At 34.8% G+C, this 27,714-nt stretch overlaps 3 protein-coding genes across 4 annotated transcripts; 2 read left to right on the top strand and 1 right to left on the bottom strand.

Moving 5' to 3' along the window:
* The first annotated feature begins 2,135 nt into the window (after window positions 1-2,135).
* On the top strand, window positions 2,136-7,082 carry LOC114381061 (phosphoinositide phospholipase C 2-like). Its single transcript, XM_028340237.1, has 9 exons — window positions 2,136-2,628; window positions 3,272-3,468; window positions 3,860-3,995; window positions 4,088-4,333; window positions 4,440-4,669; window positions 5,387-5,504; window positions 5,727-5,879; window positions 5,985-6,071; window positions 6,379-7,082. Exons 1-9 carry the CDS (start codon window positions 2,311-2,313, stop codon window positions 6,670-6,672), a joined length of 1,779 nt encoding a protein of 592 aa, XP_028196038.1. The 5' UTR covers window positions 2,136-2,310; the 3' UTR covers window positions 6,673-7,082.
* Window positions 7,083-7,804: 722 nt separating this feature from the next.
* On the top strand, window positions 7,805-15,906 carry LOC114382500 (NF-X1-type zinc finger protein NFXL2-like). Its single transcript, XM_028341969.1, has 13 exons — window positions 7,805-9,136; window positions 9,229-9,342; window positions 9,456-9,511; window positions 10,085-10,151; window positions 10,848-10,940; window positions 12,298-12,383; window positions 12,620-12,782; window positions 12,924-13,079; window positions 13,309-13,499; window positions 13,665-13,746; window positions 13,914-14,120; window positions 15,428-15,517; window positions 15,608-15,906. Exons 1-13 carry the CDS (start codon window positions 7,976-7,978, stop codon window positions 15,761-15,763), a joined length of 2,622 nt encoding a protein of 873 aa, XP_028197770.1. The 5' UTR covers window positions 7,805-7,975; the 3' UTR covers window positions 15,764-15,906.
* Window positions 15,907-25,124: 9,218 nt separating this feature from the next.
* Window positions 25,125-27,408, bottom strand: LOC114380878 (putative serine/threonine-protein kinase-like protein CCR3). Of its 2 annotated transcripts, none has more exons than XM_028339989.1 (2): window positions 26,455-27,408; window positions 25,125-25,705 (listed from the first exon to the last, which is right to left on the bottom strand). In XM_028339989.1, exon 1 carries the CDS (start codon window positions 27,352-27,354, stop codon window positions 26,656-26,658), a length of 699 nt encoding a protein of 232 aa, XP_028195790.1. In that variant the 5' UTR covers window positions 27,355-27,408; the 3' UTR covers window positions 25,125-25,705; window positions 26,455-26,655. The 2 variants fall into 2 exon arrangements, with proteins under 2 accessions (XP_028195790.1, XP_028195789.1); XM_028339988.1 differs by having other exon boundaries at window positions 26,431-27,408.
* Window positions 27,409-27,714: the final 306 nt, after the last annotated feature.

Below are 27,714 nucleotides of genomic sequence, written 5' to 3' on the forward strand. Positions count from 1 at the left end.
TTGCATTAATTTTTATTCTTTTAAAGTTTTGCCATCAAATTAATCTCTTAAACCTTTTGTTCTTTTTTTTATCATCACTGTTATTTTTCATAAAGAACAATATCGATAGCAAAATAAATCTTTATGTGATTAATTCACTAACCAAAATTAAAAAAATACTAATATGATGATTATGTATATAGTTAAATTTAAAAAATTAAATTGAATGTTTTTCTCTTATTTCTTAATAAATTAATAATACTCCAAGGTCTATAGCTAAGCATACATGCAGATATTAATACATACACGAATGGTATTTTGGTATTCCTTTCAAAAGTTTTGGGTGATGCTATCTGCCGACAAGATTGATTTTAGTAACATGTTTTTATTTTTGATTTTCAATTTATTGTTACGAATTTCAAACTGATTCTATCAAAATAAATTTGAGTCATTTAATGAAATTAATATAAAAAAATAAAAGTATATTAAGCTCATTTTCTGTATGACAACGTGGCTCGCACGTGCCCAGCTTTCATTCGTTCTATCGATTGGTGTCACCATGTGAAATTAGACCACCAATCATATTAACAGCTCATTTAATACGGCCAATTTTTTAAGGACCACGTTGCTACCATATTTATCCACATTCATATCCATATATATCATGTTTAATTTCTTTTAATTTAACATTATAATATACTCCATCCAATCTTAAATATAAGAAAAAACTGATTCCCACTAATTAAAAAAATTAGTTAATCACATTTAATTTTATTAATTTCAATTAATAATTTTTTTTTTCAATTTATCCTTTATTAGAATTTAATACTAAGAATAAAAAGAAATCACTAGAATTAAAACTTTAATTAAACAAAAGATACTTTAGAAGATAATAACATTAAATGAAGTAAAATTAGTTAATTTTTTTTTTATATTTGAGATAAGAAATATATATATATATATATATATATATATATATATATATATATATATATAAAAGAGAGAGAGAGATAAATATAGATATTTTATTATATTTGAGACCAAAGTAATTAATAAAATTCTTTAAAATCTTACAAAAAAATTGATATATTTATTAGAGGGTTAATTATAATTTTTATCCATATATGTGATCTTTCTAATAGCCTATCCATTTTAATTTATTCTCTTTTATCTTTATTTTTAAATTTAATTTAATACTATTTTAAAATATCAATAATTACAAATAATATTATATAAAATTTAAATTTTTTGTTATAAATGTAAAATATAACTTATAGATTAAAAAATATTTATTTATTAAAAAGTCTATAACAAAATAAGTAATATAATAAGAAAATGATTTTTTTAATATTCATGCACTATCAATAGGAAAAACTTTTATATTTTCAATCAATTAGAAATGATGGTTAGCATGACTTTTGAGATAATTGTTCCAATATTAGAAAGTTCTACATTACTTTAATGTGAGTCCATTGATAATTTATAAATACTATGCTCTAATGTACCAAAAGGTCCCTAATTGATAAGAGGTTGAAGCCAATAGATGTTTATAAACACCCATCTTTCAAATCCCTTGAGCCGTCTTGTAGAGACAAAATCATAACAATACATTGAGTACCAAAACATATAATATCTCTCATATAATATTTTTGTCACTAAATGATGTGTCCAGGTCACTCTTATTCTTTAGTCTTGATTGGGGCTTGTTTTAGTATTTCTCAACCCTTGGTCTTGACTTTTTGGCATATAGAACAAGCTCGCCTCTCCTAAATATCATCCTTTATTAACTGATCGATATGTTTTTAAGAATAAAATTATGATGGAACATCCAACACTAAAGCAGATAAATTGCATAATTTTATCTTATGAATATAATATTTGAATATTGTTTGTGTTTACTTCTTGTCCAATCTGTATCCTGGTGTTTTTCTCTAAGAAATCTAAAAGATTGTCCAAATTATTCCCCGAAGCCTACTTTGGGCGATCTGATGAACAATTTAGAGAGTGATAAAGTTGAAAAGATGAGCCCACAAACAGAAAGCAATTTCAATTTTCAACAAAGAAAGAGTGCCAAGTGCCAAACATCTAATCCATTGGAGGCTACAAGTGGGTCCCTTCATGCATTCTTCGGAGTCTGGAAACACCCAAACGTATCTTCACGACAAGACAACATCTTCGTTGCCATCAAACACAAGAAACGTATCCATTCTCCGACCAAAAGTTTTATCCTATAATATCCGTATCTACACTTCACACGTCCCGTACGCGTTCACCCCATTAGTTTCCTTCGTCTTCAACACACACAGAGACTGAAAAAACATTAATTAAGACATGTCTAGCAAACAGACTTATAGCTTCTGCTTCTGCTTCCGCCGGCGTTTCAGGATCCCCGTGTCGGAGGCCCCGCCGGAGATAAGGACCCTTTTCGACGGTTACTCCGATGAGAATGGCGTCATGACAGCCACTCACCTCCGAAGTTTTCTGGCTGAGGTGCAGAGGGAGGACAATGCCACTGAGGAGGAAGCACAAGCCATCATCGATGGTCACAAGCATCTCAGTATCTTCCACCGAAGTGGTCTCAATCTCGAGAGTTTCTTCAACTATCTTTTTAGTCACCATAATAACCCACCTCTCTTACCTTCTCTTGGGGTAAGTAAGGCTAACTAACCCTTTTAAGTTTTATACATAAACTTTCTTTTCCATTTCTGAATGAATGCTTTTTTTTTTTTTGTCCTTTATGTTCTAAGGGCTTGTTTGTTTTACCGTTGAAATCCGTTGACATGCATTTCAATGCACCGTTTTGTGAGAAGTAACAAATCCTTGAAGCACCTTCCCCATGGGAAAAATAAACACACACTAAGCTTTTATAGTTTTGTATGTTGGTATGTAAACACATGCTGTTGGACTTCTTACTAATTGTAAACATTTAATAATATCGATTTCAATCAACATGTGTGGTATAGTTAATAGATAGCCATGCCTTTTAAGCATGTTGTTAGCGATTCGATCTTTCGGTATTTGTATATATATAGAATAACATCTATCGGGAGAGGTTAGTTGTTAGTCTGCTGGGGATAACCTGCATTTTGAAAAAAAAAAAACAGAAAAAAAGATCGATTCAGCTGAATTTTAGCGATTCTAGTGTTTCATTTTAGTGATAAGTCTATATCTTCCATCTAAGTCTCCTACAAGTACATTAGCTTGACATAGGTATTGAATTATTATGTATGAGATTATGTGTACTCTGCTGTTCTGGTTATAGTTAATATTGTTTCTACTATTCCATTTGCAGGTGCACCAAGATATGTCTTCACCGTTGTCTCATTACTTCATTTATACCGGTCATAATTCCTATCTAACTGGGAACCAGCTTAGCAGTGACTGCAGTGACGTCCCCATCATCAATGCACTGGAGAAGGGTGTAAGGGTGATTGAATTAGATATATGGCCTAATGAATCAAAGGATAATGTAGATGTTCTTCATGGAAGGTAATTTTTGTAGTTCACCGGTTCAATCTTGCTGACTTTTAAACATGAATTTGAGTCATCTCCCCTGTTTCCCTTTCTTTTTTTCCCCCTCATTTTTTTTCCATACAAATCAGTTCATCCGTCTCAGAAGTTATTATTCATTTCAGTTATCTGTTTCTACTCTGATGTGATCTAGTGATTATAAGCATTCATTACCTAGAGAAGGAAAATTTGCAATGGAAATAAATAATATTTACTACTTGCAAACAAAATGATTCAATCTGGGCATAGCAGGAAAATTATATTTTCCAATATATTATTTACTAATGTAATAGCAATTTGAACTCAGCATTTATTTTTTCTAAATATTTTGGAATATAGTTCTTTACATCTTTATTTTTTTGTAATACAGGACTTTGACTTCTCCTGTGGCACTCATCAAATGTCTGAGGTCTATTAAGCAGCATGCCTTTGTTGCCTCAGAATATCCAGTTGTAATAACCTTAGAAGACCATCTAACTCCCGACCTTCAGGCCAAAGTGGCTGAGGTTAGTTAGTCGAAGTTCTCTAGGAATTCAAAAACAAAAAATGTTTATTTTATGATGGTTGACTCTTGACAGTCCTATGTTCAAATTTCTAGATGATTACTCAAACATTTGGAGACATACTATTTGCTCCTACCTCAGAAAGCTTGAAGGAATTTCCTTCTCCTGAATCACTTAAAGGGAGGATTATTATATCAACCAAACCACCTAAGGAGTACCTTGAGGCAAAAGAAGTACAGGAAAAGGAGGAGGAATCACAACAGGAAAAGCCTGCAGATGATGAAGAAGCATGGGGGAAGGAAGTCCCTAGTTTGAGAGGTGGCACTATCTCTGATTACAAGGTCTGAGACTAAGTGAATGATGTAGACTAACTGCCACTACATTTAATTTTGTAAGGGAGGGATTGGTTGATTTTGATTCTTTTTTCTGGCTTACCATCTTTTGCAGAACATTGAGGATGATGATGTTCTTGATGATGAGGAAGATATTGATGAAGCAGAAAAGTCACGTCAGGATGCAGCGGACGAATACAGACGTTTAATTGCCATTCATGCTGGGAAGCCTAAAGGCGGATTAACGGAATGTCTCAAAGTGGATCCTGATAAAGTGAGACGTCTAAGTTTAAGTGAGCTACAGCTTGAAAAGGCTGCTGAAACTCATGGAAAAGAAATTGTCAGGTTTGTGTCAAATGTTTCCAGTTATTTAGTCCTTGAGAGATTACTCATCGTCTCATTTGCATGTGCTTGGCTTCCCTCAATATGATATGAATTGGCACCGTTATATGAGTTTTTGTTATGCCTTCTACAGTTTCACAATTAAGAAATAGGAGGTAGATGCAATTTCTAGATAGTCCTTGATTATGATTTACTTACAGCTCTAGTGTCTGACTACTTAATACTTTATGCAAATGACACCTATCTGATAGAGTTGCAGCATCTTCAATGTGAGTTGTTTATGGGGCTCTTAAAGTTAAGAACCAGTTCTTATGTAGTTTCACTATTGGAGTAGTTGACGTGACACAAGGAATTTATATAAGAACTGTTGCTTATATAATCAATGTTTTAACATTTCTTAAGAATTGTGAGACAATTGTATAATTCGTTTTAAGTTTCTTAAGAATTATTCTATTGGAGAGAAAACCTGTTGATGTTCTAAAATCCCGTGTCATTTAGGGTCTACCAAAAGTGGAGTTAAACAATTCTAACATGATTGTACCATTGGAGATACTTCAGAGTATTGTGGTTAGTTAGGCAGCAAGCACAAATGGTTTTGTCATTATTTGCAAATTGAAACCAATCCAAAGCTCCTGTATTTAGCTTTGAAGCAAACCCAAACAAGATGTTTTGTTTATTTGCAAATGAAAAGAGAAGTATTTATTTCTTGAGTGTTGGCAGGTTCACTCAGCGGAATATACTGAGAGTGTATCCAAAAGGTACTCGCATTACTTCGACAAATTATAACCCATTGATTGGGTGGATGCATGGAGCTCAGATGGTTGCATTTAACATGCAGGTTTCTACTTCTTCCACCCCTATTGTTCTATTTCATTTTTGTATTTGATTTCTTGAGGGGTGAGAGAAACTTGCCGAACTCAAAATTTTTAAGGATGAAATGTTATTGTCAATGACTTTAGCTTTACACGCATGTAACATAATGCAGTCTATTATTGACTACTGATACTGAGATCATGAAAGATTTCGACTAATCAGTTTCCATGGTTCCATTCCATGACAGGGGTATGGTAGATCTCTTTGGTTGATGCAGGGAATGTTCAAAGCCAATGGCGGATGCGGTTATGTTAAAAAACCAGATCTTCTATTAAAGGTTGGTCCAAATAATGAGGTCTTTGATCCTAGATCTCATTTGCCTGTGAAGACAACCCTGAAGGTATAAGCTTTACTGCATGGAGATATGAATCATGTTCCTTTCCAAGTTTCTGTAGTCTAGAATCTAGATCCTAACAAAGCTCATACTTTTCTTACCCTTATTTAGGTGACTATATATATGGGGGAAGGATGGTTTCTTGATTTCAAACATACACACTTTGATAAATTCTCACCTCCGGACTTCTACGCAAGAGTATGTTAAGATAATCTATTGGATCATTATGTTCCATAGATATTTAACATTTTACTTTTTTTTCTCTTCATATTTGCTTCCCTGCAGTTTATTTATTGCATATGGTACCTTCTATGATGCACAGATAAATACGTGTATCAGATACCATACGTATTATTTAAAAATATATAGGATACACATCAGTGAAGTATCCAAGAGTATCAGTATTGGATACGTATCCAATACGGATATGTGAAACAAATTGAAGTATTGGCGTGCTTCATATACCTTCCGTGTAGTTGTTGTATGAACACTCTTATGTATGCAGGTGGGGATTGCTGGAGTCCCTAATGATACTGTTATGAAGAAAACCGAGAAAGTAGAGGATAATTGGTCACCTTCATGGAATCAAGTATTCAAGTTCCCACTTGCTGTTCCGGAACTTGCTCTGCTCCGCGTAGAAGTTCACGAGTATGACATGTCTGAGAAGGATGATTTTGGTGGCCAAACGTGCTTACCTGTGTGGGAACTAAGAAGTGGAATCCGAGCAGTTCCACTGTATTCCCGCAAAGGAGATAAGTATGCCAATGTGAAGCTTCTCATGCACTTTGAATTCATTTGATTTTGTGCATCCTTATGCTCCATGTTTTTGTACAGTCATTGCTATATGTTGTAGCAAGAGTGTGTATGTATGTAGCTGTGTAATATTGTAAATGTTGCTTATTTGGAGTGATGCTTTTTATTTATGTTGTCTTTTACTGAAAATATAAATGTGAGTGAGAGTGAGACTAATGTATTTGGGGGATATTGATGCTGTCTGTCACAAGGAGTGATTTTCCACGGATTTTGAATAATGCTGTGAAGAAATAAGATGTGTATACTATACACCTGGTTTTGTTTTCTTGAGGAGACATGAAGGAGCTGTTATTTATGTTGTAACTTGTAAGGATTGTCCATTTTATGTATCATAAACGAGAGTTCTATGGTTTGAAAGGCTGGCTAGTACTTCAATACATTACTGTTTCGTACTTTGCATTTTTTTTCTTCCTGTTTTGATGCAGCTTGATGCTTTTCATTTTATTCCATTGCCGATGTCTTTAGTAATTGGATTTTAGTATTATCTATTCGGATATGACATGACAAACACAAACTAGGCTTTTACAAATGTGTCACCCATTCTTAAAAAAAAAGAAAAAGAAGATAACACAATGATTTGTGGAAACTTTGTAAATGATTTAGTGTTTGTGAGGATTTTTCAAAAATAAATACCTGTATTACCCTTAATTCATTGATTACGATTAAGAATAATAATATATGAACACCTTTTAATTACAAACATCTTATCAACACAAGTTATTTATTTTTTCTCTTTTTATCATATCATATATAGTAACTATTATATTTACATTTATTCTCACTTTTTCTTCATCTTATTTGATGTCTAATAACATATCAATGAAAACTAGATAAAATAAGATGAAAACTACTAAAAGTAAATTTGAACAACTTATAAATCAGTCATATTAACTTATAAGCTTTTATAATATGATGTTAAATACACTCTTAAAGTCATATTAACATAATTAAAACAAATTTTTTAAGTTATCAAATTTATAAAATAAGAAAAAAATTACTACTACTATAAAAGTAATAAATAGATACTAATATTACCTAAAAATACATTATTACTCTAATACATTATTTATTATTAAATATAATTATACAATTTTATTAGATATTAAAGAAACTTTATTACACTAGGAATAATTAAAGCTCACATTATTTAACTGTAAAATATACTTAAAATTCGTTAAGAAGTAAAATGCAGTAACAAAACACAAAAACAGAGACAACACCATTAACAGAAAAACCCAGAGTCCCATCACACAGAGGTTGGTGGATCGCAGCAGTGCCAGTGGCAGATCATGACATCACCGTGGAATAAGATTCACATTCACCACTCTCACCCTTCCCCTTCCCCGCCACCGCCACTTTCCGACTCCGACTCCGACGACTGCGGCGGCGATTCCTCCTCCTCCGCCCCCCTCCGCCACTCTGATCTCTCCGACTCCATCTTCAAGCCCTACCTCGAACTCTCCGGCCACTCCGGTGCCGACCTCTCGAAGATCCAATCCTTCCTGACCTCCTCCTCCGCCGGCGCTCTCTCCTGCCTCATCTGCCTCGAACGCATCAAACCCTCCGACCCCACCTGGTCCTGCTCCTCCCTCTGCTTCGCCGTCTTCCACCTCTTCTGCATCCAGAGCTGGGCTCGCCAAGCCTCCGACCTTGCCGCCGCCCGCGCCGCCACGCGCCTTCCTATTTCCCCCGCCACTGCCTCCGCCTCCGCCCTCTGGAACTGCCCCAAATGCAGATCCGAATACCCCAAATCTCACATTCCCAAAACCTATTTCTGCTTCTGCGGCAAAATAGAGAACCCTCCTAACGATCCATGGATTTTACCTCACTCTTGCGGCGAGGTTTGTGGAAGACCGTTGAAGCACAGTTGCGGCCACCATTGTTTGCTACTCTGCCACCCCGGGCCGTGCCCCTCTTGCCCCAAACTAGTTAAAGTTCGATGCTTTTGCGGGTGCCTTGAAGATGTTCGGCGATGTGGCTTCAAGGAATTTTCGTGTAACAAACCCTGTTCCAAGTTTTTAGATTGTGGGGTTCACCGTTGCATTGAGCTTTGCCACCCTGGCGCTTGCCCTCCTTGCCGGACACGTGGAGTGCACGCGTGCCAGTGTGCGAAGGTTAAAGAGGAGAGGGAGTGCTGTGATCGTGTTTTCCAGTGTGGGAATCCGTGTGAGAAGAGGCTTGGCTGTGGGAAGCATGTTTGTGAGAGAGGGTGCCATTCTGGTAAGTGTGGTGAGTGTCCCCTTAAGGGGAAGAGAACGTGCCCTTGTGGGAAAAGGGTTTATGAAGGAATGCCTTGTGATGCTCCTGTGCAGCTATGTGGAGCTACCTGTGATAAGATGTTGCCATGTGGCTACCACAGGTGCCCTGAGCGGTGCCACCGTGGACAGTGCGTTGAGACTTGCAGGGTTGTTGTGAAGAAGTCATGTCGTTGTGGCAGCCTCAAGAAAGATGTAAGCGATTACTGCTTTTTTGAATTTGGATGTGTGTTGGTTTATGGTAGTGAAATGGTTGTGGTGGACATTGTTGATTGAACTTAGAGTAGGTTCCTTGCTATCAAGATTTGGCGTGCGAAAGGAAGTGTCAGAGGATGCGTGACTGCGGTCGGCATGCTTGTAAGCGGCGCTGCTGTGATGGCGATTGCCCTCCCTGCTCTGAGGTGTGTGTGCCTGTTTTGTAGCTGTTATCTTGTTTTGGCAGAAGACTTGTGAGTTGTGATGGATTGTGTTGGTTGATTTTCTTTTATTTTTTATTTTTTTTGAAAATTGTTAGATATGCGGCAGGAAGCTTCGATGTAAGAACCATAAATGCCCTTCTCCATGCCATAGGTATGTCTTCTGTCTGTATTTCGTCGACCTTGGTCTGTATTCCTTTAGAAAACAAGGTGAATAGCTGAAATATTGCTTTCTTTAATGTTTAAACTTTAAAGATTAGTTTCATGATCCCCTGAACTGAAACCTATTATGATCCTAAATCTGAGCTGAAATCAGGTCAGCCTGTTCAATTTTTAGGCTGAAAACCGCGCTGGCCAGATTGCTTTTAGGCTGAGATCAGGCCATCCCAACTGCCTTATGGTTAATGCTGATATGTGGCTTCCCCAATAATTATCTCTTCTAAGTTCTTATTCAAATGCTTATACCAAGGTCTTTTTGGCACATGAATGTTAATTAATGTGTCATTATCATCTACTAACAATGTGATCACAATGGACTGCATAGAGAACAAACATATTATTGTTATTATTCAATAAAGTCAAATTAGTTATTGATCAGTTTATTTAAGAATATGGGCAAAAAAAAAAAAAAAAAAGAATAAAGGGACCAAATTGATCTCTTGAAGCATGAAGTATAAGACAGAGGCAGAACACATCATGATGACACTTAACTTTGTTCATCTTGCAGAGGGCCTTGTGCTCCTTGCCCAATAATGGTGACAATTTCATGTGCATGTGGAGAGACACGTTTTGAGGTATGAATGTGGACATTAGGATTTTATCCATGAGAGTAGATCTAAATAGTTGTTGGATCTTATCCTGTTACATGAAATATTAGTCTTCAAATGTGCCATGTTTGTTATTATTGTGAAGCCCATTTTACAGTTGTGTTCCCAAAACTTTATTGCTGTTTCCTTTGGACTTCTGTATTTTAATTTAAATAAAGGCTTACATATGCTTTTCATATGTAATATATTCCTTTTCTAGTTTACAACCTAAAAAATGTTTTTTATTTATTTTGTTACCCGACATTTTCAAACTTTTACTTTTGATACCTGCCGTTAGCTAACAGAGTGTCACATCATCATTTAACGGACTTAGACTAATGGTAGATACCAAAATCAAAAGTTTGAAAATGTCATGAAGTAAAATAAAAAAAGATTAGGTAGTAAACTGAAAAAGGAGTATATTACAATTTTGAAAAACATATTTAAGCCTTAAATAACTTGATAATTGTACTTAATCTTGCTGATTCTTTGTGTCAATAACCACACACATAAACACACTGATATTCTTTGTTATTTCTTGCTTTGTGTGTGTTTATGGTGGTCTATTTTCTCTTCTTTTTGTCAATATTCTGGATCGTGAATCTTGATGCTATGTACTCGGATTTCTTCAAATTTTGCTAGCACTTGCCTGAATTCTGTGCTGAGTTGTGGATTTTGTACCAGGTTCCTTGTGGTACCGAAATGGACAATAAGCCACCTAGATGTCCTAAACCATGTCCTATCACTCCTTTATGTCGGCATGCATCAAATATCAAGGTACCATTTGATATTGACTTGGTTTGATGCAGGCTTTTATTTATTTACATTTGGAAGCAGAGATATACAGGATTTGTAGTTAGCTGAGGCTATGGTAGAGGAAATTAATTTTGAAAAAAAAATAATGTCTCTTTTTTCTGCAAATGGTAATATCATGTCTTTAATAGGGTGTATCTATCCCCATTCTACTCTGGTAATTTCTTTTTATCAAACCATTAAGAAATTTGAAATAAAATAATTTAAATTCCCCAATAGGGTTTGGGATTCGCTCCTTGGCATGGTTATGCTCTTGATATAATGAATAAATAACCTGTTGTACATCCGTACAAATGTATTGGAATATAAGTGAAAGTCAGAGAAAATAATAAAATTTGATTCTCCTTGAGGTCTAAATTTTAAACTAGTGTGTACCGTGTAAGATAAAAATGTGCATGTGACTTTTAAATTTTTTTGTAAAGAAGCTTATTTCATCACAATCATCATGAGCGTCTGATTTCTCCACATTTCTCCACGTTGTAGCTGATTTCAAATATTCATGAGATGCCCAGTATTTGAGTAGAAGCTAATTATAGGAAGAATAAGTTTTAGGTCTTTGTATCCTTTATATGAATGCTAATTAAAATGGTTCTTGAAATATTATCCACTCTTTTCATTTTACTGTTGGATAATTTTCTACCAAGACATGTTTGTACTTTGTAATATTGTAGAATATCTTGAATGAGTTTGGAGAAGGTTTGGATCATACAGTCCTTTCATTTGGTTTAGCTATAACCATTTATACGATGCGCTACCTGCTGCTATCCCTATTTCATCATTGCTATTTTCTCTTATTATAAGTTAGGACTTATGCTTTTTAACTGCTATTAAGAAGTTTATGAATTTGCAGCTTTAGGTCTTTTAGATTTCTTAAAGCTAGCTCTCAGTTGAAGCTTCAAATATTTTTTCTTTTTTTAAATGAAACTTTACAGATTTATTTATTATAAAACTTTGTTGTGTATATTACTAAAATTAAATTTTTAATTTTGTGAAAATGCATCAGTAAGTCTATAAAATAAAATATACTTTCTTGAGGATCATGTTGTTCTTGGATTGGTTCACAAGTTCCATAATGGAAAATGTATGTAATTGGTGAAATGAAATAAGATATTAATATATATTTTTTATAAAATAAATATTCATAGTATATATTGATGTGTTTCTATTTTTGCATTTCTCTAAGTCTGAATGAATAGAAACTATCCATAAATATCTTTATTGTACTTATATAATCATTAATTAAAAAAAGTGTATGCTTAATTGTTGACAGTGCATCTTTTTTTCTTTTTCATGTTATTAACAAAATATTATTTCTGTCTAGCCACATAAATGCCATTATGGAGCCTGCCATCCTTGTCGGCTACCTTGTGCCAAAGAGTACCAATGTGGTCATACATGCAAATTAAGGTTTGATAAGTTTCTGTCTTTATGTGCAATAAAATTAATGCTTACACGTTAGGACTCAGGATTTTTTGAGCATTTAGTGTGAACTGAAAATCTAAACACAGATTCATTTGTCTCTACTGATGTCTTGAGTCTTGACAAAGAGTTGCATCAGAATCTAGTATCACATGATTAAACAACCAGTCCATACATTTAACTTTTAGTTAACATCTTTCCTCAACTCTTTTGTCTTTTTGAAGGTGTCATGGTGCTAAGCCTCCTCCTAATCCAGAGTTTACTCTTAAACCAAAGAAAAAGAAGATTATACAACAAAGTGAAAGTGTTCCTGGCACTCCATGCCCTCCGTGCCCAGAACTTGTGTGGAGATCATGTGTTGGGAAACACATTGGAGCTGAGAGAATGGTTTGTTTTGCTTATCTTCAAAGCTCTATATGAACTTTGATAAGCAAGATTCTTTATGATAATTTTGCTAAAAAGCAATTTGCATTAACTACTTTTATGCTGCGAATGTAGTTACTGTTTTTTTTTCCACCCTTCTATCAGATGGTCTGCTCTGATAAATCACAGTTCTCCTGTGAAAATTTATGTGGTAATCCTCTACCATGTGGTAATCATTATTGTACAAAAACCTGCCATGCCTTGGAGAACCAGTTACAAGGAAGCCAACCTTGTGAAGATTGTTATCTTTCTTGCCAAAAGGTGTTAAATCTTTATTTCCATTAATCCATTTTATTTTATTCTTTATTTTGCACTGGTGCCTTTGTCATTCATGGTCTGTGATGTATTGTCTCTGTCTTATCGCTGGATTTAAGCCGAGTCAATGAAGCTTCTCATTTGTCTTCCTGTGTAAAGCTGAGAAACTCTCCTGTATACTTTTTAAAATCAGAACTGGTAATTTGTTGCTTGATGTGTAAACTGCATTGATCAGGAAAGAGAGCCTGCATGTCCACATCACTGCCCTCGGCGATGCCATCCTGGAGACTGTCCTCCATGCAAGGTGCTCATTAAACGGTCATGTCACTGTGGTGCAATGGTCCATGTGTTTGAGTGCCTATATTACAACAGCTTGTCTGCAAAGGGTCAAGAGACTGTCCGCTCATGTGGTGGGCCATGTCACAGGTAATTTAGAAAGTGGCAAATTTAACTTTAAAAAAAAATCTAGTTTAGCATTTGAAACTAACTGTAAGTTAAAAATCTGTTAGGCTTTCGTTCCTCCTTGTTCCTTGTTCTATTAATTGATTATTGAAGTTAGATGACGGCTCTATTGGTCACATTGCTTTGCAGAAAGTTGCCAAATTGTACACATTTATGCCCAGAGACATGTCATTCTGGTCAATGCACAAATGCTGAGAAATGCTGTAAAAAGGTACAACACAATTCAATCACTATAACTTCATGCCTTGAATTTGAATATTACACAATCAGCTCAACCAGTGCTTTTGTATTACTGTTCTAGCTACTGCGTTCTAAGCAAATGACTACACTTATTTTGTATCCAATTTGACTTCTTAAATATGAAATCATTCTTCACAGGTCACTGTTCGATGCAAATGCCATACATTGAAAAAGGAGTGGGTTTGTCAAGATGTTCAAGCAGCATATCATCTTGCTGGTTGCCATCCTAGGGATATTCCAAAAAATCAATTTGGAATTGGACTCATTCCTTGCAATTCTGATTGTAACAGTAAAGTGCAGGTTGTTGAGTCAGAACTACAATTGCGTAAAACTAGAGTTACAGAGGTAATCATGTTTTCTTCAGAAGTTTCCACATACACTCCATATCATCTTTTTGCTGCTTTCTTTATTTTCATCATTGCTATTAAGTTGGATTGTACTTGTGGAATTGTAGCTCTTGTAAAGGCATCTTTGTGTTTGCATTGTCATTTAAGGAAATGGTGTAAATTTCAGAACCAAGTTAGAGTTGTATACCAAATCACATATACATATAGATATTGATGCCTGGCAAAATGTGGAGTGCATTTTTGGATGCTCTGTTGTTTCATAACTCAAATTACAATACTTACTCCTTTAGAGGGGGAAAACAGCATAGTGAAAGAGTGAAATTCTTTGGGTTTTTCGAGCATGTTTACATTTATTCTGTTGATACAGATTTGCAACACCTATAAATATTATACATTTGAGAATGTTAGACCCATTTTATACTTTGACAATACCCCTAAAATTAAATTTTCAACCAACACAATACCTTTAATTTCCATGAATCTTTAGACCTACGTATAAAGTCTGAAAAGGTGGTAATTGTGGGTATTAGGAATATTATTCGAAGACTAGGTCAAGTGAGTGAGTGAGGGCGTGAGGCTTGAAAACCCTTATTGGCATTGTCCATGACCATTATATATTGATATGAACTAACAGAATCAGTGAATTCTACCACCAGGATAAATCTTTAAATGTGCTGCTATCCATTCTTCTGAAAGAAGTTCTTTTATCTGGGCATGCTCCTCACAGCACTTCAAACTCCAGATAGCCACAATAACCTGGAATAATGAGGACATGGGGATCATTGGTTAAAAATTGAGTGAATGCATGTTACCAATTAAGAAAAAAACCATTTCTATTTACTCCATTTATTCTAGATAAGACCAAGGTGATCCCATGTCTGATGCTTTGGCTCCGTTCCCCTTGAACCTCAATCGCATCTAAGCTCATGAAACAACTAAACGGTTCAATAGTGTGGCCAAAATTGTTGGACCACATGATATTTTAAGTTCTCTCTCTGTGTCAGTAATGCTACTTTGTTTTTATTAATTACCTTATTCCCAATATTAAATGGCCTTAACTTTGAGAGTTTAATTTTATGCATTGTCACTGAATTTTTTTATACTGTCAATCAATTAGTTATTGAAAAAGTCAACAAACCTACCATACATATCTAATTGTGATTGGATGACGCTTTATGGTGTCAGATGCTAAACTATTAACTCCTAAATTATATTGTTTTTCAATGTTTTCATTAAATTGAAGAGGTATGCTTTTATTAGTCAGCTCTGCAGTGGTAGTGTCTAATACTCTAGTAATTATTGAAGGTACAAGAGCCAGATGTAGAAAAATCAGTTCGGAAGCGGCGAAAAAGGCGGGAACAAGTTCTAGAATCCAAGGAAACTTCAAAACTACAGGTAATGTTAGTTTTCTTAATAAAAGAGCTATATCTATGTTCCAATTGCCTTTTTCTTCGCTGACCACTTGTGAATGTAAACGTTGAACAGAAAATTATTTCAAGAATGAAGCGGCTTCTTCTATTTGTCTTTATTTTGGTCATACTTCTTGCTGCTACATATTATGGGTACAAGGGACTTTTATGGCTCAATGATTGGATGAATGAAGTGGATGAACGAAGACAAAGATATTCTAGAATCAAATGATTATTTATCAGTTTGATTGCCCCCTTTATCCACCATTTTTTTCATTAGTCTGATTACATTTTTTTAAGGACTGATTACATTATTTTTCTTCCCTTTCAATGAGGATATATAATGCGTTAAATTCAATATGCTTTGGATGGCTTCATACGTTATTTTTCCGTATAGGAAGGAAATTACCATTTAATAGATATTTAGACATGTTGAGAGTTTCCCAAAGTTTCGACTTTGGGTAATTATGGTCGAATAAGTTTTTTGCTGAACAATAATTATGGTAGAGATATTTCAAGATATAAATCATAATTCATCTTTGAAGGCTGAAGAGATTAATTATCAACTAGTGAATACTTCTTACCAATGTCTTTGTAATAAATAAAAAGAAAAGGCAGAGAAGACTGAGCATTTTGGTATGCCTCAACTTGAAAGGGAAAAAATAGTTAGGAAATTTATGGATAGTTTGGCGATAACGTGTTTGAAGAGAAAAAACTGTTCGAAAAAATCATAAAAGTTTATAGCTTAGATGCATGAAAAATATATTTTTTTTCAAAAAAAATATAGTTAATGTCTCAAACATAACTCTTAATAGTCACTGACTAAGGTCCAAGACAACCTAGTTCTTGATACTAAATTGTTGAAAGTAAAATAAGGTGCAAATGTATTTTACCCTCTATCACACACTCAGAACAAGAAAGAAATAGATAAGATTGAGTTCAATTCAGTTAACACTAAGAAAAAATAACATACAACGTACGCTTCTTTATAAGTCAAGTATTACATAAATATAGAAAATCCATCCGAGTAAGTGAACTTTGGGTTACAAGGGCTGGAAACACTGGAACAATCATGGGTCAAATTTTTCAACTAAATTGCAGCTGTAGAATACAGCTATGTAGTGTTGCTGAACAATTTTTGTTAATATAAGAGATTCTTATTATTGGAACATCCGAGATCGAGATATTACTGTTGGAAACGTTATCACTTGAGTCTGTATCCTCTTCATGCATATACTGGAATATTCTGGAATCAAATGATTATTTATCAGTTTGATTGCCCCCTTTATCCACCATTTTTTGGTCGAATAAGTTTTTTGCTGAATAATAATTGAGGGCTAGAGATATTTACTTCATTTATTTCAAGTTTTGAAATACTTTTTGATCTTATAATAAGCACAATAATCACAATCAAAAAGCTAGTCGAACAAACTCATTAATACATAAAACTATTATCAGTAAAAGGTCTAACAGGTTAAATAATTCTCGGTAACTGTGGGTGGCAGCAACAGTCCTCATACCCGCTGCCGTAGCAAAAACATGAAAAGGGGATGTTCCCAAATCAGTTCCACTACTACTACTCCTCATCGCCCTGTCTGCTGCCTGGACAGGGGATGATTCCAAATCTGCTTCAGTAGCATTACTACTCCTTATGGCACTGTCCACTAACGAAGCAAAGCTACGGACACGAGATTCTCCAAAAATGGACCCAGTCTCACTCCTTATGGCGCTGTCCACTGCCCAGCTAAAACTCCTTGCATCATCTGTGACATCAATGCTCTCAACCATTTCAGTATCCATTTTATTTGCTTTGGCGGAGGCACTGAGCACATATGTCATATACAGACACCAAACCACATACATATATATATTAATTGAGAAGGTGCGAGGCAAGCCAAGAGAAGCTTCACTTTAAAGTCAACGGTCAATCTCTCTTTAGTCCTAGCATTCACACCTGTCTTCTTTTTCGTTCTATGATTTTTTGTTAAGTATTTTTACTGAGTTCTGTCATCTTATTGACAAATCTACTAAGTGGAAAAATTAATGTATTTTTTTTGGTAAGCAAAAGTGATTTAGTATTAATAATCTGTATCACAAGGAGTGTACAGAGAAGTTGCAACTGACAATAACACTGAAATTTTTACTGAGAATTAGTGCTTTGTCAGTTGGCTTTTACACTGAATTTAAGTGTTATTGTACATGTGCAACGAGCTACTAGAACAGTGTTTTCATTGTAAACTTCTCGGACACGTTCAACGAGCTACTAGAAAAAAAAGTGGAAGAAGAATGATAAACAGAGGACTAGATCAAAATGCAAGAAAGCATGTTGTGATTGAGAGATCTATTGTACAAAGAATGAACATAGAAACTGTTTTCAAATCAAGTCATTTAAGCATTAGCATAAATGCTGTAGAGAAATCAAGAACAAACAAGCAAATAGAGAGTGGGTGGTCAGCAAACTTGAGGCCAAACTCAGAATGCAGCCAAGTCTTACATGTGTTAAAGTTTTGGATTATTTCAAGCAAGAGTTTGGAGTTCACATTGAAGTGACAAAGATGTGGAGAGCCATGAAAGAAGCAAAGCAACTAGTAGAAGGGAGTGATGATAAGAATGACCAAGGATTATGACTCACTTGTACCAATTATCGTACACGTACAAAATTACCACGACGGTACAAAATTATTGTGGTTGTACAAAATTATCATGATCGTGGTCTTTTGATTAGATCCAAAAATTCATAATATTTAGCTCTTTTTCACATGAAACCTCTTAAGCACTGGTATTTTAGAAAATTGCACTAAAACATGAGTTTTGCCAAATAAAATATATCAAAATGCATAAATATGACATTCAAATCTATATCAAAGTACAATTAAATTTGGGTTCAAGAAGGTCCGGTAGAGATTAGTTTATCTCAGCCTAATTTGTGTTGGTTAATTTGAAAATCGAGATGATACTGGATAAATCTGAAGTCGTGTATAACACTTTCAGATTGAATCAAATTTTGGGGTTCAACCAAAATTGTTCAATCGGATAAAATCAGAAGATTATAATTCAAGAGTTTTGTTTTGGTCTTGTATGTTTTGTCACACGTTATGTTTTCTGAACCAGAATGATTATTTATGATCAAAGAACAAGTGGTTTTTGGCGGTTGATGGAAGTTTTTTTTTTTCTTTTTTTAAAAACTGTCGTTGATGGAAGTTTTAGTAACTTCCATGTAACTTCCAACCGTTGATGGAAGTTTTAGTAACTTCCATGTAACTTCCAAAATTTGCCTAAACCGAACATCTCGTTATTACATTAAAACAAGCACGCACTCTTATTTTAACATAATAAAGAGATCAATTACACTAAAATGTCCAACAAACCTCCCCCATTTTAGTGTAATTACCGATCAAATCACCAAAGTCATAACATACCACAAACTACTGCATAGATGAAATATCGTGACGATTGAATTTCATCTTAGCAAATTACACGTTTCAAATATTCGAATATCAGGGTGTCACTAAGGATTGAACCCTTTCTATTCATAATGAATACATGAAGATAATCTGCACAATAGTTTATAACATTACTCTTGCTCGACACTAGTTTACTAGCCTGTGTCCCTATCCTTCATAAGCATATCAAAGCCAAGTCCCAACTTCTTGAAGCGGCTAAACTTCATGCTTATATAGGTAGTCCTTTTCTTTCTTGCACCTGCAAATGCAATTTTTCAAAAGAACCATTGAGAAGTTATACTTCAACCTCCTTAACTTACAGAATCGAACACATTCCTTTTGGGATACTTTCGATGATGTGTTCCAATCTCTACATGTTAAGTTTTCCACATTGAATTCAGCACCTAATGTCATATTAGATGGGAATTGGGTATCTTAACATAAGAGATTTCAAATGGACTTTAATCCTAATCCCACAGCCGACCTTTTCACGAGATCTCTACTTAACCCTTTGGTTAAATGATCGGCCAAATTATGCTGAGTTCTCACAAACTCCACTGATATCACACCATGCATGATTAACTCCCGAACCATGTTGTGTCTAACACCCAAGTGTCTAGACTTCCCATTATACACTTGACTATATGCCTTAGCCAAAGTTCATATGGGGTAACCTTATTCCTTTAGTTAGGAATTCGGTTCAACAAGTAACAGGTTGTCAACATAGCCTCACCCCAAAATCCTTCACTTAAACCCGAATAGGATAACATGGAATTCACCATTTCTTTCAAGGTTCTATTCTTTCTTTCGGTTACACCATTCTGTTGTGGTGTATAGGGAGCTGTAGTTTGATGTATTATTCCAGTAGATTGAAAATAAACCGGATCATAATACTCACCTCCCCTATCCGTATGAAGAGTTTTGATTAGCCCATTTTGATGAAGTTCTACCTCTTTCTTATAAATTTTAAATTTATCAAGAGCTTCATCTTTTGTATTTAATAAATATACATAACAATACCTTGATGCATCATCAATAAAAGTAACAAGATATTTTTTATGACCTAATGATGGAGTAGCATGCAAATCACACAAATCACTATGAATAAGGTCTGAGACTTTAGTCTCACTTTTAACATCCTTAAAAGGTTTCCTAGTGGTCTTGGTCAACATGCAAGTTTTGCATTTTTCAATGTTCATATCAAAAGGAGGAATCATACTTGTTTTTGACATATCTTTTAATCTTTTGTAATGAACATGCCCTAATCTAGCATGCCAAATTTCTGATTTTGTCATATTAGTTATAGAACTACACGAGGCCATACAAACAGATTCATGAACAAAAGGAACATCAATGTTTAATTTAAACATTCCATTACAACGATAACCAAATCCAACAAACGAACCATGTCTTGACAAGATGTACTTGTCACTTTCAAGTACTTGCTTGAAACCACAATTATTTAAAACTATACCAGACAATAAGTTCTTATGAATACCAGGTACAAATAAGACATTATCCAAATATAAACTTTTTCCGGAAGTAAAAACTAAATTCACACAACCTAATACTAGGATTGGTTTAGTTGCAACATTGCCCATCTTCACAATAGAGCCATCATCGATTGGTCTAAATTCCTTGAACCAACGACGATCTTTGCACACATGGCTTGTTGCTCCCGAATCAAACCACCAAGCAACATCATCATCCTGCCCATAGTATGCATCAGATATTGGTGATACATAATTTGAATTCGTATTCGAATTAAAATTATTCACTACAATCTGACCTTGTTGCTTTTCAGGATCATTAGACCCACTTGGACCAGCGTTGTTCTTTCCTTTGAACACCCGGCAATCCCTCTTTAAATGACCAGGTTTCCCACACTTCCAACATGACAATTTTGTCTGTTTGTTTGGACCTTTGTTCTTATTTCCTTGAAATTTTCGTTTGTTACCTTTAGCATTGTAATTTTGCTTAACTGTTCCACTTTCCTCTACCATATTAACGAAAGAGGAACCTGCTACGTTTTTATCATTGACTTTGTCAATTTCCTGAGCCCTCAACGACTCCTCAATCATGAAATGACTACCAAGTTGAACCAGAGTCAACTCTTCCTTCTTATGTTTCAAGGTATGCTTGAAGTCTTTCCAAGAAGAAGGCAGTTTATCAATTATAGATGAAACTGCAATGGATTCATCCATTTTCAAATCATGTTGAGTAAACTGACCCAAAATTCGCAGCAGTTCATTATATTGTTCCATAACAGGCCTCGAATCAATCATTTTGTAATTAAAGAAATTACTAACTAAGAATTTGTTACTTGAAGCATCTTCTGCCATATACTTGGACTCAAGAGAGTCCCATAATTCCTTAGCAGACTCAACATTTTGATAAATATCAAAGAGAGAGTCAGACATACCGTTCAAAATGTGTCCACGACAAATGTAATCGTCGTTCTCCCATTTCGAACGCTTCCTTGTTTGATCCAGAGTTTCGTCTTCCATATACACCGACATCGGTGTACTCAGCACATACACCACATTCAATGTTGTCAAGAGAAAGTGCATCTTCTTCTGCCATCTTCTGAAATCCTGCCCTTCAAACTTGTCTAACTTCGCAAACTTGCTTGTCATCTTCGAACTATCGTTCGTCATCTCGAAAGATTTGATTTAATCTTTTATTGGTTAATTTGAAAATCGAGATGATACTGGATAAATCTGAAGTCGTGTATAACACTTTCAGATTGAATCAAATTTCGGGGTTCAACCAAAATTGTTCAATCGGATAAAATCAGAAGATTATAATTCAAGAGTTTTGTTTTGGTCTTGTATGTTTTGTCACACGTTATGCTTTCTAAACCAGAATGATTATTTATGATCAAAGAACAAGTGGTTTTTGGCGGTTGATGGAAGTTTTTTTTTTTTAAAAAAAACTGCCGTTGATGGAAGTTTTATTAACTTCCATGTAACTTCCAACCGTTGATGGAAGTTTTAGTAACTTTCATGTAACTTCCAAAATTTGCCTAAACCGAATATCTCGTTATTACATTAAAACAAGCGTGCACTCTTATTTTAACATAATAAAGAGATCAATTACACTAAAATGTCCAACAATTTGTCACAAGATAGTGACATGGAGTTCATGGTAAATATTTTGTTCTCCTAAGACTTATATTACAAGTATTATTCATGTTTGACATTTGCATGTAGGTCCCTGCACCTATTGTTGATGTTCCACCTGTAGCAAGGTATACGCTAAACATAAGAAGACTCAAACAAAAGAACATTTCAGACACTTCAACAGTAGACGCACCTGTTATGATGGCCCACCAACAACACCCTTACTTTCATGCCAACACCAAGGTTCACTAGAAGGAAGGCTGCTGATAAAGATCCAGTATAAAAATGAAGAAAAGTGAAGACCCATTTTTTGTTTTATTTTGTTATTAGGATGTGTAGTTGGATATGACTAATTTATATTCAGTAGGTACTAGTTTATGTTGTGTACTTTGGTACTTTAAATTTGAAAGCTTGAACAATGTAAACATTATGGTACTTATCTATGAAAGCTTGAGTTATCTATTTTGGTTTATGGTGTGAAAGCTTGCCCTGCTGAAGGATTGCTTGTAACTAGCATGCAGTGGTGCATGTGCGCATCATATGCTTTGGTTTATGAAATGAAATTATATTTTCCCTTCTATCTGCTATTGTTATTGATGTGATTTCTAATATGCAAGTGAAGGGCCCATATCACATGCACAACTGTTAGTCGTCATTTACGACTAACTTTTGTATAAAAAAGTATTATAAAATGTTTGTCTTTTCCCTAATTTATGGTTCTTTTTGTAGGTTTGTACATATTTTTAGGTTTAGCTTAATTTTTTTCAGTAGAAATGCCCAACATGGTGAATTTAATGTGTTTCAACTTCAATTTCAGGTAAAAAAGGATGAAATTTGTGAAGGCTAACAGTTGGTGTTTTGCTAAGCGAGGCTTGTACACTTAGCGAGAGTCATGCACTAAGCGAGACACTCAGTCCGCTTAGCAAGTTAGGAGAATCTGAGAAGCATCAGCACGCTTAGCGCGTCATCAGCTCGCTCAGCGAGGCGTTTGTCTCTTCCTGCGCTAAGCGCGCCTTGCTCGCTCAGCGGATATTCACTAACTCGAGTTAAACGCGAAAATGGTGCTAAGCGCGCCTTTGAGGACAGAAAGTCCTTTTTAAAGCCTGAAGAGAGAGAGAGAGAGAGAGAGAGAGAGAGAGAGAGAAAATGAGAGGAGATCAAAACATAGAGAGCAGAACAGAGGCGAAAAACAAAGCAAGGAAGCCAAAAACCTTAGCTTTCAAGAGGCTTTTAGGTTTAGGAGTAATTTCTAGGTCCCTAGAGGTGGAGGAGACATCCCCACCCCTGTGTAATTTGTTATTTTCTTCCTAAACCCTCTTCTTGTAGCTGAAAGGTGATGCCTTGTGATGGAAGGCTAAGTATCTCTGTTGGGAAATTCTGCTGGAATTTGATGTAAATTCTTAACTATCTATTTAAAGTTGTTTTATGTGTTCATTGCTTCTATCTGCACTTAATTATTGCATGCTTTTGGTCTGATCACCCATTGGTGTGTAAAATTAGGATTTTTAGCATTGGAAAATGTATTAATCCTTAGAACTGGATAAAGCAGGGCTAGATAACTACATTGCTAGACATAGAGTGCAGGGTTTTAGTTTTTGATATGCTGTGATTGTAACGTTGTTCGATTAGGCTAAGTTCGACGAGACATCCGAGAACGAGGTTTGATTAGAATTAGTCCATTCACGCGAGGAATCGGTGTTTGGTATTTTAGTCCTCAACATAGAACACAAAAATAATATTAAATAAAGAAAAATATTTTAATTACATCAAGCGTTCAGTAGAAGGACCCAACGTTTTAATCATCTATTTTCTCTCCCGTTTTGATAAGCGTATTTGTAGTTTTTTCAGATTTACAACACATACATCTTTGATTTAATTCTATTTACATGGCTTTATATGAATGTCTGCTTGTTGAATGAAACTTCACCAAATGACACAAGTTCCCTAAGTTCGATACTCGATTTCTTACCATTTTATTATTACTTTAACGACTCGATACACTTTCTGATAAAGTTCGGGATTGTCCTAGAGCTCGAACAACCATATATCGTGCCTTCAATAACAATATTTAGTATCTACAAAAAAATAAATATGATATGACTAGTGACTTCATGCAAAATCTGCATGATTGAAAACGGAATCAGAAATAATTATGTAAATTCTGAAGAGAAAATTTCCAATTTGGAATAAAAAATAATGTTAAATTCATTTTAATCGCATCACAATTCACAACTAATCTAGCATAGGAAATTATTTAAAAATGCTTTTAGATGTATCACTAAAATTCTCTTATTGAGATGCACAGAGCCAGAGGTACTTGTGCACTAGATACTAAATCAAAAGCTGTAAAGTACTCATAATCATAGCAGTGGGAGAAGGTAGGCAGATGAGTGAGACATATCATATTTTTCATGAAGCCAAAGGACTAGGGAACAACAACAAGAAAAATGTTGATAAAGCCAAATTAACTCAAATTTCTACTGGTTGTCAATAAAAAAATGCTAAGAAGCATTATAAGCAAAAAATATAGCAATTACTCTGTTGTACTACATCTGACAGCAGTAGACACCAATAATTAACAATTTAATAGAATATCACTGGTCTTAATCCTAACTTAATCTTTATACTTTTCTATCAATGCATAGCAGGCCAATGAGACACACATAACTGATCAACACGCACATAACACATGAGAGCAGAGGCAAGGAGGCAAGGTGAAGAGGTGGCAGAAAGCCAGAAGCAATAGAAGTTGCACTTATAACACATAAATGAATATGTTTAGATAACGATAAATAAATATAAATAAAATTATATTTAATTGAAGTGGGTTTAGGTGAATTGATTAAACTACATTTTTTTCCCTTTAATTAGCAAACATCGACGCAATCAACACTAGAAAAGTATAACCAATTATATGATATTTGATCAAGTTGAACATCATTCTATTGTTCTGCAAAGTAATTGACAATAGATAGATCCAAATCAATTTTCAAATGAAAAATTTGAGGAACAGCAAAGTAACTAATAATAACAACAAAAACTTGAGGAACTTCATTCACAATATTTCTTCAGCAAAACAATACTTATAATATCAGAAGATGCTACTACAAATTTTTCCTAAAATATATTCCCCCTAAAACTAACATTATAATTAAAATTGAAAAACCTAACAACACAATGTTTGGTAAGTTTCTCATTTTCTTCTGCAATGCTTCAATTTGTAGGTTCAAATCAGTCACTATCATTGATTTTCTTGTGACAGAAGAAGGATTAGAAACTTGGTTTTCTTCTTCAACCAATTGAAAAAATTGACAGTAATCTAGGTCTGTTTGGGGCAATGCACAAGTATAGAATAACCTTCTTGGGTTCCTCCTTGTTCTGACAGTTCGAATAGCTGCACGTCTTCCATGGTGGCATTGGCGAATGGTTCTACCAGAAAATGCAGAAGAGCTGCCACTTGCAGACATGGAGAAATCAAAGCCCACTAGGAAGAAGATGGAGTGAGGGGAGGAAAAAGATGGAGCGAGGGGGACAAATAAGACCAGGGAGAAACACACACACTTAAGACTCCACCATGTTGGAGTTGAGAGGAGAGAAGCTTTAGAAATCCTAATTTGAGGAAGAAGAAGCAAGTGAAGAAGAAAATATTTGTCAACTTTTTAAATTTTACATCAAAGTTCAGTCTACATGTCACAATCTGGGACAATTTGTCACGTTGGATAATCTATGTGGCACTAAAATTGCCAACAATACACTTCATTAACGACGTTACTTTTAAATTTAACGGCAATGACTATTTTGTAAAATTTATACAAAGATAGGAACTATTTTTTACATTTAAAAAAGATAGGGACTAATTTGTAAAACACTTCAAAAGTCAGGAACCAAAATGTCTATTAACTTTATTTTTTTTAAGAAAGAAAATTAACATTATACTAACCTATGCAAAGAAGACACGTACTGAAAAGACACAACCTTACCTTTTATTCTTATTATTTTAATATTTCTAACTTAAAAGATAAAATAAAAAAAACCTTTTGTGCCTCTTGTATCCTAGAGCTATCATTATTTCTTTATCTTATAAAAGTTAAACTTTCTTTTTATCCACCCATAACATCTTTTAATATTCTAATCCTAAAATAAATAAATAAATAAAAATAAAAGGTGTTTTTTAACCCACAATATGAAGGTAAACATGTGGTCAAAATGTATTTATGTATTTTATTCAGAGAATAAACATTTGGGCTGTATATATACATACACGAATTCATGAAACCAAAAATTAAATGAAGAAGCCAAACATAACAACAAATAAATGAGAGAAGAAAAAGTACCAGATCTTATAGCAGCATAATCACCTTTTGAGACAATTGTGTTAAAAAAAAATCTCTGCTTGTGTGCCCCTTCACCGTATTCTTCTTTTTTTTTCGTTCCCTTCCTGAGTGCCAACGAGTCTCCTATTTTTTTTTAGTTAAACGACTGTTATTCTAGTGTTAGTGTGACCGAAGCATCCTCTTATAATCAAGTCTTCCTGTAACTGTTACATCTTTTTATCTTTTTCACCTTCTGTTAAAAATATAAAAATACTTTTTATTTAAAGGATAAAAATAACCGGTATAAAATTGGATATTCACATCCACATTGTTCTTGTCATGCAAATGATCATGCAACGACCCCTTCTTCGTATACTCATACACCAACAACCATTCATATCTGTTTTTGCATAACCCAACCAGCCCAACCAAGTTCCGGTGGGGTAAACGGGACAAGATGGCAAATTCAGACTTACGAAACGAGTCTCTCCTGAATTTTATCATCTTCTTGATTGCAACCTCACGACCATCAACAAGTTTGCCCCTGTACACCTTATAACCAATCATGTTGTCACGTGAGAAATTATTGGTGGCTGCTTCAAGCTCAGCCAGGGTAAATAATAATCCTGGGAAATTGTTGGTGGCTGGTTTAAGCTCAGCCTTGTCTTCTGCCATTGCAAAAACATGGACAGGGGATGATCCCAAATCTGCTTCAGTAGCATTACTACTCCTTATGGCACTGTCCACTAACGAAGCAAAGCTACGGACACGAGATTCTCCAAAAATGGACCCAGTCTCACTCCTTATGGCGCTGTCCACTGCCCAGCTAAAACTCCTTGCATCATCTGTGACATCAATGCTCTCAACCATTTCAGTATCCATTTTATTTGCTTTGGCGGAGGCACTGAGCACATATGTCATATACAGACACCAAACCACATACATATATATATTAATTGAGAAGGTGCGAGGCAAGCCAAGAGAAACTTCATCTTACCGATTGGATCCATATGCATGTGCTGGTCAATCACTCCTAACATCCACAGCTGTCTTCTTTTTCTTACTGTGATATTATTGAGAAGGTGCGAGGCAAGCCAAGAGAAGCTTCACTTTAAAGTCAACGGTCAATCTCTCTTTAGTCCAAGCATTCACACCTGTCTTCTTTTTCGTTCTATGATTTTTTGTTAAGTATTTTTACTGAGTTCTGTCATCTTATTGACAAATCTACTAAGTGGGAAAATTAATGTATTTTTTTTTTTTTGTAAGCAAAAGTGATTTAGTATTAATAATCTGTATCACAAGGAG

The sequence above is a fragment of the Glycine soja genome, chromosome 13 (genome assembly GCF_004193775.1).
Source record: "Glycine soja cultivar W05 chromosome 13, ASM419377v2, whole genome shotgun sequence".
Taxonomy (NCBI): domain Eukaryota; kingdom Viridiplantae; phylum Streptophyta; class Magnoliopsida; order Fabales; family Fabaceae; genus Glycine; species Glycine soja.